Raw genomic sequence first — 14936 nt, 5'->3', positions numbered from 1 at the left:
CTAGCAAGAGGAAAACAGACAGACTGACGCTACGAGGAAGTTCACCAGTTGAGGTTGGAACTTCCATGGATCCCAAAAAGTTTTATTTTTCACAGAAATTTGACAACTGACTTTGCTTCAGTCTGACCTGAAATTATGCCTATGCAGGGGAGGATAAGTTACTGTTAAAAGGCACTAATGCAGGTTTGTAATTTTATTTTTACAAAAACAATCCATTTGAAATTTTCACAGTGAATACTATGGACAGCAGAAATCATTTTACAGAGGATCCAAATGATGACAAACTGAACATAGTTTGAATGGTGACCACAAGCCATCACCTATATGAACTGCAGAATATTAATAGAAAGAGTTTGGAAATTTTACTTTTCACTGCTTGCAGTATTAAGCTGGAACAAACTAACCTGAAACAATACACTGAACTCAGGCACAAACAGAAGAGATTGTGACAGTTTAGAAAGGGCATTCTGGATCTCCCATTTCCACATAAACGCTTTTTAGCTGTGTATAATATTCAACTGTCGCTATTCCATTCTCTTTTCCAAATCCTGCAACAAATGAATTGGGATTACTTTTCAGTTATCTGAAAGCTTGCTTTTTTAAAAAAAAAATTACAAATGTTTCTCTAGAAAAACAAAATTGGTCCTTACCTGACATTTTATATCCTCCAAAAGGTATCTCAACTGGGGAGACATTGTAGTTGTTTATAAAACATGTCCCTGCCTCAAGAGCAGCGACCACCCGATGAGCTCGAGTCAGATCTCTGAAAAACACACATTACCGGCTGCAAAGAGTATCCAACAACTCTGGAAAGAGCACAAGCAAACTGCACCCCGCCATTCCTTTATTCACTGTCCAATACTTTTAGAAGTACAAATAGCTACAGTTGTACAGGGCCTTGGTGAGACCACACCTGGAGTACTGTGTGCAGTTTTGGTCTTACCTAAGAAAGGATATACAGGAAACTTTTGATTAACCGGCCCCTAAATAACCGGAAATGTCGGTTAACCGGCAAAATTCAGGAGTCGGTTCAAGTAACTTTTATTACTTGCACAGCAACAAATGGAGGAAGGCAAGGGTGTGGCTGCAGCTGTTGCTAAGCTATAGAGATGCTTGCAACTTGTGGACGTTGTTCTGAAGCTAAGCAACAGGGTTTGTTGCTTTCTACGGAGCTCTGAGCTCCGTATCTTTTACTATAGCGTTCAGTTATCCGGAATTTTTGATGAACCGGCACAATGTCAGTCCCGTCCGTGCCGGATACCAGAAAGTTTCCTGTACTTGCCATAGAGGGAGTGCAGCGAAGGTTCACCAGACTGATTCCTGGGATGGCAGGACTGTCGTATGAGGAGAGATTGGGTCGACTAGGCCTGTATTCACGAGTTTAGAAGAATGAGGGGATCTCATTGAAACATATAAAATTCTGACAGGGCTAGACAGACTGGATGCAGGGAGGATATTTCCCCTGGCTGGAGGGGTCTAGAACAAGCGGTCTCAGGATAAGGTGTAGGGCATTTAGGACTGAGATGAGAAATTTCTTCATTCAGAGGGTGGTGAACCTGTGGAAATCTCTACCACAGAAGGCTGTGGAGGCCAAATCACTGAATATATTTAAAGGAAATAGATAGATTTCTAGACACAAAAGGCATCAAGGGGTATGGGGAGAGAGCAGGAATATGGTATTGAGATAGAGGATCAGCCATGCTCGTGTTGAATGGCGGAGCAGGCTCGAAGGGCCGAATGGCCTACTCCTCCTATTTTTGTATGTTTCTATGTTCTAAAATATTTTTTATAGCAACGTTTTAAAATTGTTCATTACTTGAAAGATAATTAATTGTCTAGGCTATCCCTCGGGGAGTAGCCGAGCCTTACAGAACGGGGGGGTGGGGGGAGAGCTGGTTGTCTCACTAGTCAAAGCCTCAACGAGTAGGATTGGTAAACAGTGGAATGCTCTAGAAGTAACATAGGAGCAGCAGTCGGCCATTCGAGCCTGCTCCGCCATTCAATATGATCATGGCTGATCCTCGATCTCAATACCATATTCCCGCTCTCTCCCCATACCCCTTGATGCCTTTTGTGTCTAGAAGTAAGCTGCATTTTCGCTGGTTAAACGCCAGCATTTTATCTGAGCACTCTTGGGTGGTGGGGGGGCCTTAAGTTTGGCTTTGTCAACCTGTACTGTAGCTCTCTGGTCTTAGCTATGTGAGGTGTGTCCCTTATGGGAAGAGTGTGTGCACTCTGTAATACGTGAAGAAATCCGACAGCTATAGGTTTTTCAGTATATTGGATTGACCACACTTAAACATGGTGATAGGTGTCAGACACCAAGATGACCAAAAGTAAAGTGTCTTTGAAAGCAGGGCCTTTTGAAGTGAAATCCATTTTTAAATCACGTATAATGATAAAAGTACAAGTCAAACCCAAAGAGTTTGCTGTTCCTCATTCAAAATGTACACAGGCAATGAATTAGTTGAACCCCAAATATAAAAGGGCGACCTCAGTGACCGACACTGGGCAGTATACGCTACCTCTCAACGAATCACTGATAATCACAGTAATACTCCTACAATCTGTGGGACTCGCGGTCCCCAATGCTTCCACATCAGCATTGCTTCCCTTGTGTATCTCCCCGTTTACAATTCTTCCTTTTGGTCCTTCGGTGTGTTCGCTGCCCCCAATCCTCCTCCCACCCAGTGCGTGTCTGGTCACTTACCTATATATTGCAGTCAATAGAACTGAATACCAGGCGCTGCCTAGAACGGGCGGCTAATCCGATACCCGTTTTGCACCACCGACCGAGACAAATTTCTACCCCACTTTTATGTTGGAGGGTTTAACTACCAAATTTAGAAAATAAAAATCTTGTACTTAGCCTAGCAAAGCTAGACAGAACACTGCATGAAAAGTGGTCTTAAAAATTAAAATATCCACAAGTAGAGAGAAAGAGCACAATAAATGTGCCTGTCAAATAAACAGAACCACGTTATTTTGCTGGAATTAATGATGTGTAAGGGTGGAACAGCACGGTGAGCACCAGCATCAACTTTCTGCCCCCCTCCTCTCCTGAAGGCATCGACTCTGCGCTGGGATAAAATTCCACATGCACCAATCAGCTCTGGTAACCTGTATAAATGCTCAGTGTTTGTGTGCAATTCTAGACCAGCATGTCGGAAGGCTGGGGCTTCTCTACTGGGGGCTGCCTAACAGCCCAGCCTGATCTCCTCACCAGACGTCCACACCTGTGCAGGCGCTAGTAGGCGTCACGTAGTGGTGAAAATTGGGAATTCCAGCAGTTTTTCCCCTTCCTAACAGGAACAGGACTAGACCATTCAAGCCCCTCGAGCCTGTTCCACCAATCAATGAGATCATGGCTGATCTGCGACCTAACTCCATATACCTGCATTTGGCCCATATCCCTTAATACAAAAAGTTATCAATCTCAGATTTAAAATTAGCAATTTAGTATTGTCTTAACACTCTTGTGCAGTGCCTTGGGATGTTTTACTACGTTAAAGGCGCTATATAAATACAAGTTGTTGTTATCAATTGCCATTTGCAGAAAAGAGTTCCAAACTTCTACCACCCTGTGTGTGTAGAAGTGTTTCCTAATTTCACTCCCGAAAGGTCTGGTTCTAATTTTTAGACTATGCCCCCTAGTCCTAGAATCCCCAACCAGCGGAAATTGTTTCTTTCTATCTACCCTATCTGTTCCCCTTAATATTTTGAAAACGTCGATCAGATCACCCCTTAACCTTCTAAATTCTAGGGAACACAACCCCAATTTGTGTAATCTTTCCTCGTAACTTAACCCTTGAAGTCCGGGTATCATTCTGGTAAACCTACGCTGCACTCCCTCCAAGGCCAATATATTCTTCCTAAGGTGTGGTGCCCAGAACTGCTCACAGTACTCCAGGTGTGGTCTAACCAGGGTTTCTATAGCTGCAGCATAACTTCCACCCCCTTGTATTCTAGTCCTCTAGATATAAAGGCCAGCATCCCATTCGCTTTTGATTATTTTCTGTACCTGTTCATGACATTTTAATGACCTATATACCTGGACCCCCAAGTCTCTTTGGACCCCCACTGTTTTTAGCTTTTCACCATTTAGAAATCCTTTTTAGGTCTAAAGTGGATGACCTCACATTTGCCTCCATTGAAATCCATTTGCCACAGTTTTGCCCATTCACTTAATCTATCAATATCCCATTGTAATTTTATGCTTTCATCTACACTGCCTACAATGCTGCCTATCTTTATGTCATCTGCAAATTTGGATATATGACTTTCTATGCCATCATCTAAGTCGTAATAAATAGTGAATAGTTGACATCTTCAAGGACAATTAGGATGGGCAATAAATGCTGGCCTTGCCAGCGACGCCCACATCACATAAACAAATAAAAAGACCCCAACACAGATCCCTGCGGGACACCACTAGTCACATCCTGCCAATTTGAGTACCTGCCCATTATCCCTACTCTCCGTCTCCTGCCACTCATCCAATTTCCTAACCAGCTCAATAATTTGCCCTCAATTCCATGGGCTTCTACCTTAGTTAAGTCTCTTATGTGGGATTTTATCAAATGCCTTCTGGAAGTCCAAATAAATAACATCCATTGACATTCCCCTGTCCACTGCTTTAGTCACCTCCTCAAAAAATTCAATCAGGTTTGTCAGGCATGACCTACCTTTCACAAATCCATGCTGGCTCTCTCTGATCAACTGCGAGGTGTTCAGTCACCCTATCCTTAATTATAGACTCTAGCAATTTCCCGACAACAGATGTTAGGCTAACTGGTCTATAATTCCCTGGTTTCCCTCGCTCGCTATTCAGGGACACAGGGGTCTATACCACCATCCCTGCTGAGGTCATCTAACTAGGCCCATACTAGGGAAAGAACAACAACAACCTGTATCTATATAGCGCCTTTAACATAGTAAAATGTCCCAAGGTGCTGCACAGGAGTACTTTAAGCCAAAAAATTTGACACCGATCCACACAAGGATAAATTAGGGCAGATGACCAAAAGCTTGGTCAGAGGTAGGTTTTAAGGACCGTCTTAAAAGGAGGAAAGAGGGGTAGCGAGGCGGACAGGTATTCCAGAGCTTAGGGCCTAGGTAACAGAAGGCACGGCCACCAAGGGTTGAGCAATTATAATCAGGGATGCTCAAGAGGGCAGAATTAGAGGAGCGCAGATATCTCAGAGGGTTGTGGGGCTGGAGGAGATTACAGAGATAGGAAGGGGCGAGGCCATGGAGGGATTTGAAAACAAGGAGGAGGGATTTGAAAACAAGGATGAGAATTTTGAAATCGAGGCGCTGCTTAACCGGGAGCCAATGTAGATCAGCAAGCACAGGGGTGATGGGCGAACAGGACTTGGTGCGAGTTAGGACACGGGCAGCTGAGTTTTAGATGACCTCAATTTACGTAGGGTGGAATGTGGGAGGCCAGCCAGGAGTGCGCTGGAATAGTCAAGTCTAGAGGTAACAAAGGCATGGATGAGGGTTTCAGCAGCAGATTAGCTGAGGCAAGGGCGGAGACGGGCGATGTTACGGAGGTGGAACATACAACCTAGTACTGGTACTTATAAATGAAGGACTTAGCATTCGAGAAGTGTGAGGAGCACTGTACCTGGTGAACACTCCAGCTGCCAAACCAAGGTTGGAGTTATTTGCTCTCCCGAGAGCCTCCTGCTCAGTATCGAATGCCAGCACTGACATAACGGGTCCAAATATCTCCTCCTTAACACAGGTCATCTCATCACTGCAGTCCCCTGTACACACATACATACACACTCAGATCATTACATATGAACGCCACAGGTTCACAACCAGCATGCAACAGGAAATGAAGCATTTAATTCCTCCTCGGTTCAAGCTCTGCCCCTCTCCCTGCCGTCGGGTACAATTCTCCGACTGAGAGCAAGGGCCGCATGACCTCCGTGGAAGCACCGAGTGGTGTACAGGAGAGATCTCATGGGGCTCATTCCCTGAAACTTCCCTTCTATCTCTGGAGGTCTAACAGCGCTCCCAGAGGGGATTATTCTGAGATCAGGAACTCATCACCTATGGGTGTGAATCAGTGCACTGTTACTCTGTGCCACAGCACCTCAAAACGTCAATCCACTGCACCAGACAGAAACAGGGTTCAATCCTGTTTCAAGTGAGAACATTTCTACAGTTGTATCCTTTCATTGAAAGTGTAGTGAAATCATGGCACTGGGACTTTTTTTTTTAATGAAAGCCAAGACTGCTGTTTAAGTTTTATTTTTCATCCTTTAGTTTGAAACTGTAGGCAGTATAATTATAAATAACAACAGAAAATGCTGGAAAAACTCAGCAGGCCAGGGCAGCATCCATGGAGAGAGAAACAGAGTTAACGTTTCAGGTCGATGACCTTTCGTCAGACCTGAAACGTTAACTCGGTTTCTCTCTCCATGGATGCTGCCCTGGCCTGCTGAGATTTTCCAGCGTTTTCTGTTGTTATTTTGGATTTCCAGCATCCGCAGTATTTTGCTATCGCAGTATAATTATAATTTTGTTTGAAGGTGTTAATGACTAATTTCTGTTAACTGATTTGTGGAAAAGATTTCCATTTATACAGCACCTTTCACAATCTCAGGACATCCCAAAGCGTTTTAGAGCCAATGAAGTACTTTTGAAGTGTAGTCACTGTTGTAATCTAGGAAACGCAGCAGCCAATTTGCGCATAGCAAGGTCCCACAAACTGAATTTTGATAATGACCAGATAATCTATTTTTAGTGAGGTCAGTTGAAGGATATGTTGGCCAGGACACCAGGGAATACTCCCCTGCTCTTCTTTCAAATAGTGTCATGGGATCTTCTCAGTTTAACGTCTCATCCAAAAGACGGCACCTCCGACAGTGCAGCGCTCCCTCAGTACTGCCCTGGAGTGTCAGGTTAGATTTCTGTGCTCAAGTCCCTGGAGTGGGACTTGAACCCACAACCTTCTGACTCAGAGGCGAGAATGCTACCCACTGAGCCACGGCTAACATCCAATGGATTTCTGATATTTGTGTGTTTGTGAGGGGTGGGGTTGGGCAAATGTACACTCCCGGGCAGGAGGATAAGTGCTTGCTTCAAATGACAGCCAGCCTCTGTTTATTAATTAGTGTATGCAAGAACAAGACAGAGCCAGTGTCAGTAATGGCTGCCCCATCAGGGGTATCTTGCTATGAAATCCATTGTTGTCTTAAAGTTGCCTGTGATATGAAATTTCTTTTGGTATAAAAGGTCTTGAGATAGGCTCACCACCACCTTCTCGAGGGCAACTAGGGATAGGGAATAAATGCCGGTCTTGCCAGCGATGCCCACATCCCAAGAATTATTAAGAGAAGATAGCTGCTCATCATTACTTCACTTAGATCAAACTGTTTCCAGGTCACTATGGTGAGACAGAACTTCATAATTGGCAAGGTGTGAATTTATGTAAAACGCTCATCTAAAGCTTCAGATTGAAGGACTCATTTAGAAACTCAGTTAGTTCTGTCTCAGGAATTTGTCAAAAGCAACAGAGAGTCAAGTAGTGTATTGCTGTTTCAACTGAATTAATCGGTTTGTGTAGATTTATTTCCTGTAATAAAAAATAATCATGATTGAACCTGAAATACATAGTCTGACAGTGTGGCATTTTCTGCCTCTCTGAGAGATCACGAGTTGGCATCTTGTAATTTATCCGGTAAAACTCAGTGATAAAAGAGTAGACTGTTCGCCCTGAGCTATTCTACATCCCACTTACCACAAAGTTAAGTTGCGGTTTATTAGAGGCACTGGCCTATTGATGGAAGCTGCGTTTTGCAGTGAGCACAAGTAAATACTGTTGGGGGAACAATTCAATTGTAACTCTAAGCATTTAAAATATATTGGCCCGTATTTTCCGATGTGTACACACCCGTAGGGACATCGGAAATGCCGGTTTCAGGCATGCACAGCGCATCCACCTACCCTGGAGAAGGGCCTCTGCGGGTGGAGAGTTCCGCTTTCTGCAGAACCTCCGCCCGCTGAAAACCCTTAGAAATCTTACGCCTGGTAAAAAGCAGGTGTAAGGCCCGTTTTTACCAGCATAAGAGAGTTTAAAAAAAGTAAAAAATAATTTTTCCCCCCCCCACTCATTTATAATTTTAAAATACTTTTTAAAAAGTGTATTTTTAAAAAACATTAATTATTTTTTCCAAAAAATTTAATGTTTAAAATATTTAATGTTATGTAATTTTAACATTTTAAAACCGCGATTAAAAAATATATTTAATGTTTTAGTGTCTTTTTTCAGTGATCTCCATTCATATATTTGACAGGTCTATCTATCAAAAGTATGAAGCAGGATTCCCTTCTCCCATTGGCTGGCCTGGCCCACGTGATTCCAGGGACACTTGCGAACCCCCTGCGCCCCTGGGATAGGTGGGTTAGGTGGGCCCTGCGCATTTCGACTGTGGAGAGGCCCAGGATTGGAAATGGCCAGACCTCGGGAGCCCTCAGGTAAGGGCATAGATTTTTTCCCCAATAGGAGGCATTCGCACGCAGGAAGTCTCCTATTGGAAATTACGGGCCATTGTATCCTTGGTAGGCAAGTTAGTTCATTTACATTCAACGGCTGAACAATTACTCACATGTATTTATAATGCACCGGGGAGATGTTAGCTTGGCACATCACGACCACAAAGGATCACTCTGCACCAATCAAAGTGGTCAAATATTTTAAAGAAATGTTTTTCTGGTCTCAGCTATATTCTAATTGTTTTGATCTGTTAATTGCAGCACTGGACAACAATACCTAGAATACAGGGCGTCATGAAATATCCATCTTTCAGTTTTGGATCATCAGGGACAAACACATCTCCACCACACAGCACAGTTGCACCCTGTAAACAAGGATCAAGATCACATCAGTCTCATACCAACTAATGCCACTGAAATGCAACAGCAACAGCTTGCACTTGCACAGCACTGCTCATGTGCAGGAAGATGTCGCAGAGCGTCTACACTAATGTGGAAAGGGATACACTGCGCACTGAGTATAGGAAGCGGGGGAGGGGCTGGAGTGGCTAGGATGAGGAACCAAAGGCACAAAGAAGGGTTTTCAAAGATGACAAGGTGGAGGGAAGTGGGCAGTGAATTCCAGAGGGCAGGATCTTGGTACGTGAAAGAGCATTTGCCAAGGGTGGAGTCGAGGAAGTGAAGAGAGGTTGAGTGTTAGATGAGCAGAAGATGCGGACAGGAATGTAACAGTAGGTTGGGGTGAAGCCATATAGAAATTTGAAAATAAGGACAAGAATTTTGAAATCAACAGGCAAGTCAGTGAAGCTCGGGAATGTTGAACTGAGTGTAAGCGAGCACATGGATTACGGAACTGTGAATGAGTTGAAGCTTGATGCAGAGTGGCCAGCTGGAAGGGCAATGGAGAAGTTGAGCCTTGACACGACGACAGAATGACTAAAGGTTTGACATCAGAGGGGAGAGACGGGCACTCAGATGGGCAAGGCCGTGGAGGAGGGAGAAAGTGGTTTAGGAGCGGAATAGATGTGGGGGGTGAAAGCTAAACTCACGGTCGAGCCGGACATGCAACATTCCAGGCTCCCTGCCTCAGCGAGGCCAGTCTTGGAGGTGTTGATGGGAACCAAAGAGGTTGGCCTCAGTTTTGCCGACATTAATCTAACACTTCTTCATTTTGATTTTCCATAGTCTAGAAAGTTAGCCTTTTTACTAGTTGCAAGGCTTTCGTCATCATCAGCCAGTGATGTACCTGTTTTTGCACAAGCTCCATCATCCTTTTGGATACTTCATAGTCCGAGGCACAAGCTTTGTATGATTTTTTACTATGACTTGAACATTTTTCAATCTCGCTAATAAAATCAGCCCCTGTGCACAAAGATCACTAGCTAGCTGGATTCAAATCCATTTCATTTAGACCAGTAGCTGCAGTATTGGATCCAGCCAAGCAAACCCGATCAGACTGTCTAGCTGTGATTCTAGTCCCTCAGCCCAGGACAGAGCTCTGCACATGCAGGAGTGCAAGTATGCGTTGACTTCCTCTCCCAGGAGTTGAAATATAAATGTTTAAAGGCAGCACTGCCAAGCTGCCTAAACATTTAAATTGGCTGCACTTAGGTCTATAATGTGCCAAGGAGTTCTACAGACCTCCAGCGCAGTGTCCAAACCAAAACAGTGCAAGACCACCCGCTCCCGCCCCTTTCCAGGGAATCTCACTCTGCTTCTGATTTATGCTACAAATAGTGTGTACGATTAATTAGAACAATTAGTGCAGCAAATTTAGAGCAACCAAAATGTTTGGATACCTGATCCTTGGCCTGCTTTACATAGGACAACACTCGATCCAGGTGTGGGCGACTAATGAGTCCTCCCATTTGGGTATCTTTAAGCAGTGGATCCCCAATTTTTATTGCTTTTGTCTTTGCCACTACTTTCTCCACAAACTTCGACAGTATGTCTTTCTGTACAAACACTCTGGTGCCATTGCTGCACACCTGAAATAAAGAAAGGTACATTACCATGTGCATTTACCCCAAATAATTAAATAGCAAACAAAATACTGATCTATATCAAGTGCCAGCCTTGGTTGAGTGGTAGCATTCTCGCCTCAGATGCAGACGGTCATGGGTCCAAGCCCCACCGCAGGACCTGAACTCATGATCCAGGCTTGACACTTCAGTACAGTACTCAGGGAGTGCTGCATAGTCGGAAGTTCCGTCTTTCAGATGTAACCGTAAACCAAGGCCCTGTTTCAACTGCCGATCTTGGATGGTTTCCAGATCAGTTTTGAGACAACTGGGGGGTGGAGGTCATTGAACACGTTCCAGGGCTGTTTGCACCTTTAATGCAAGAATGGCTTTCATTCATTGCACTCAGCAGGGGGCCTAATTAACCAGACAACGCTGCTGCCATTGCTCCCACACCAAGGGAGGAGAGTCTCTCATACAAGGTGGTAGTGTAATTAGCTGCTTGGCAAGCCCATGCTCGACACAGAGAGCTGAAGGAGGGGGGTGGGGGGGGGGTCAGAGGTGAGCCTTTGTCTGTCCAGTGTTCTGGACAGGCCAGTCTGAAGTCTGGAACAGTCAGAGTGAGACGTGGAAGTCTCATTCTAACTAGAGAAAATGGCAGTATCTTCCAAATGTGTGTACAAATTCTTGGCTAACTTTATTATGGATTACAACAGCATGAGGCAGGAACAGGCATAGGTAGCTCCCAAAATTTGAATGGTAGATGATCCAAGAAGCTCATCCGTCCAGAGAGGATCCATTCATCTCTCAACAGTTCATAAAGGGAAATGGTTATCCAATAATCTACATGCTCGTCAGTAAATTTTCATAAGTTTCAGGTAAGTCTATAGAGCTTATAAGCTTAATATCTAGTAAGAGGATGTTTATTTAAACTTTGTGTGTGAAGCCTTTGCAAGATGCTATACTAATTCTCCTCGTTTCTGATCGCCCTCACTTTCTGAATGCAATTCTACGAGGAAATTAAAGGGTTTAATATTACAATGCAAATATCCTGTCAAATAAGCCAAACTAAACTTTAAAACAGAATTTCAAATCAGTCAGAAATTGCAGCCACTGTGTACTGGGTGAGATAATCAATACCAGGAACAGACTAAAATACTGAGTTCCACATCCTTGTAATATAGGCCGAAATGTAGTTAGCACCAACTACATATACAACAATTTTCTATCAGGAGGTACACTGCAAGAGGTTAAACAGATAAATACAGGATCAGAATATATGGCCTCAAATGGGAACAATTTCAAAATCAAAAGGTTTCTAGTCTCATCTATACACAATGGTTTTACTCTTAACAAGAAGAAAAAAGGGTCTCCTCTGAAGATTGATAAGTGCGTAACTGAGTCATACAAGCCAGGGAAATCCCAAGTTCAATCACCAGTCTGTGCAGAGTGAATTCATTCAACCATGTATAAGGATGCTATAACTGGCCTCAACAAGCCAGAAGTGGGGGAAAGAAAGTCAGGGTTTCCACTCTTGGTCATTACGTTGGCTGATATTTCTGGATAGTGTGTATTGGTTAACGTCTGGATTGGGCTCTGCCGGGATTCACGGTCCAAGCAGAATGGACACTTGGGTGAAGCACCAAAGATTGGGCCAGCAACCATGGAACCATAGCAAGCATGTGTTGGCACCTTCAGGGGAGGATTTAAAAAAATTTTTTTTTTTTTAAAAAGGTGAAGGAAGAGGAACAACCTGATCAACGTCAACTTAAATGCAAGTAAAGCCACCTGTATAAAGTTGAATGAATGGAAAGGCGCATTTTTTTATTTATTCATGGGATGTTGGCGTCACTGGCAAGGCCAGCATTTATTGCCCATCCCTAATTACCCTCGAGAAGGTGGTGGTGAGCCACTTTTTTGAACCGCTGCAGTCCGTGTGATGAAGGTACACCCATAGTGCTGTTAGGGAGGGAGTTTCAGGATTTTGACCCAGCAACGATGAAGGATCGGCGATATATTTCCAAGTCAGGATGGCGTGTGGCTTGGAGGGGAACTTGGAGGTGGTGATGTTCCAATGCGCCTGCTGCCCTTGTCCTTCTAGGTGATACAGGGCGTGGGTTTGGGAGATGCTGTCGAAGAAGCCTTCGTGAGTTGCTGCAGTGCATCTTGTAGATGGTACACACTGTAGCCACGGTACACCGGTGGTGGAGGGAGTGAATGTTTAAAGTGGTGGATGGGGAGCCAATCAAGAGGGCTGCTTTGTTCTGGATGATGTCGAGCTTCTTGAGTGTTGTTGGAGCTGCAGTCATCCAAGCAAGTAGAGTGTATTCCATCACACTCCTGACTTGCACCTTGTAGATGGTGGAAAGATGGGGAGTCAGGAGGTGAGACACTCGCTGCAGAATACCTAGTCTCTGACCTGCTCTTGTAGCTACAGTATTTATGTGGCTGGTCCAGTTAAGTTTCTTGTCAATGGTGACCCCCAGGATGTAGATGGTGGGGGATTTGGTGATGGTAATGCCGTTGAATGTCAAGAGGCGGTGGTTAGACTTTCGCTTGTTGGAGATAGTCATTGCCTGGCACTTGTGTGGTGCGGATGTTACTTGCCACTTATCAGCCCAAGCCTGAATGTTGTCCATGTCTTGCTGCATGTGGGCATGGACTGCTTCATTATCTGAGGAGTTGCGAATGGAAATGAACACTGTGTAATCATCAGTAAACATCCCCTCTTCTGATGGAGGGAAGGTCATTGATGAAGCAACTGAAGATGGTTGGGCCGAGAACACTGCCCTGAGGAACTCCTGCAGCAATGTCCTGGGACTGAGATGATTGACCTCCAACAACCACAACCATCTTCTTTTGTGCTAGGTATGACTCCAGCCAGTGGAGAGTTTTCCCCTTGATTCCCATCAATTTCAATTTTACTAGGGCTCTTTGATGCCACACTCGGTCAAATGCTGCCTTGATGTCAAGGGCAGTCACTCTCACCTCACCTCTGGAATTCAGCTCCTTTGTCCACGTTTGGACCAAGGCTGTAATGAGGTCGGCAGCCGACTGGTCTTGGCGGAACCCAAACTGGGCATCAGTGAGCAGGTTATTGGTGAGTAAGTGCCGCTTGATAGCACTGTCGATGACACCTTCCATCACTTTACTGATGATTGAGAATAGACTGATGGGGCGGTAATTGGCCAGATTGGATTTGTCTTGAAACAAAATCCTCGGCTCCCATCTGTACATATGTTTTTGGAGAAATGTTATACACTTTCTGCTTTAGTCTTTAAAACTGGTGATGTCTCAACACTAAATATTACAATCAAAACAAAGCAGATTTCATGCAATAGCACAGAATGTTGTAGAAACACACTGGAAACAAGAGGTGCAGTGTTTTATTCAGAGCCTAACTAAGCAGCTCACTGGAGGTTTTGCTGATTGATCTGCCAACAGTGCAGGTTACTTACATGTATTAAATGGCTAAAAATATATATTTTAAAAACTGGTTGGGTAATCCAAGATCACATAAAGAGGATTTGTTTACATACCTCTCCCTGACTCAGAAAGTTCGCCAGCATTGCACCTTTCACAGCATTTTCCAAATCACAGTCAGAGAAAATAAGGAGTGGAGATTTCCCTCCCAGTTCCAGGGTGACATGCTTGATAGTTTTTGCTGCCGTTTCCATGATCTAGAGTCAGAGCAGAGACAGAATGTTTGTTCAATGCCGTGTACATTTGGGAACTGGGGCTTTCAAGAATTCTGAAATGAGACACCCCATCTCCGCGGGTGGTTTCAAATGTCAAATTTCTCAGAGTAGCATCCAACTCCGCTAATGTTACTTTTGCGCTAAATATTTGAAGAGAAGAACTTACATTTATATGGTGGCTTATCGAGTCTCTGAGAAATGTTTCAAAGTGCTTCATGTGCAACTAATTACTTTGAAATACAGTCACTGCTTTTAATTAGGCAAACGCAGCAGCTATTTTGCTTAAAGCAGGATCCCACAAACAGCAGTGAAATGACCAGTTAATATGGGGGGGGGGGTCTTATTTGGTGTTATAATTGAGGGAAGAATGCTGGCTACAGCATCGGGAGAGCTTTCTGCCCTTCTTTGAGTAGTGCCGTGTGATCTTTAACGGCCACCTGATCTGGCAGAATAGGCAGAAGGAGCCTTGATTTAAGAACATAAATAGGAGCAGGAGTCGGCCATTTGGCCCTTCGAGCCTGCTCCGCCATTCATGGCTGATCTTCTACCTCACCTCCGCTTTCCTGCACTATCCCCATATCCCTGGATTCCCTTAATACAGGAAACTTTGTGATATCCGGCACCGAGCTGTTGCCGTCCCATCAAAACTGCCGGACAAACCAGCGCTAATGTTAAAACATACGGAAGCTTTTGAGCTCCGTATCTGGCAACAAACCCTGTTGACAGCTTCTAAACAGTCGGCCATAGCTTGCAAGCATCTCTGTAG

The 14936-nt window shown here is 44.2% G+C and overlaps 1 protein-coding gene across 1 annotated transcript; it reads right to left on the bottom strand.

The window, feature by feature from the left end:
* Positions 1-178: 178 nt before the first annotated feature.
* Positions 179-14175, bottom strand: LOC147121794 (4-trimethylaminobutyraldehyde dehydrogenase-like). Its single transcript, XM_085982304.1, has 6 exons — positions 14012-14175; positions 10311-10499; positions 8789-8876; positions 5630-5771; positions 651-763; positions 179-548 (listed from the first exon to the last, which is right to left on the bottom strand). Exons 1-6 carry the CDS (start codon positions 14147-14149, stop codon positions 454-456), a joined length of 765 nt encoding a protein of 254 aa, XP_085838430.1. The 5' UTR covers positions 14150-14175; the 3' UTR covers positions 179-453.
* Positions 14176-14936: the final 761 nt, after the last annotated feature.

Source organism: Somniosus microcephalus, chromosome 3 (assembly GCF_052327205.1).
Source record: "Somniosus microcephalus isolate GS21.2 chromosome 3, FLI_Smic_1.0, whole genome shotgun sequence".
In the NCBI taxonomy this organism is placed as follows: domain Eukaryota; kingdom Metazoa; phylum Chordata; class Chondrichthyes; order Squaliformes; family Somniosidae; genus Somniosus; species Somniosus microcephalus.
Note: the sequence above shows the minus strand (reverse complement) of the source record. Positions and strands in the feature narration are given on the sequence as shown.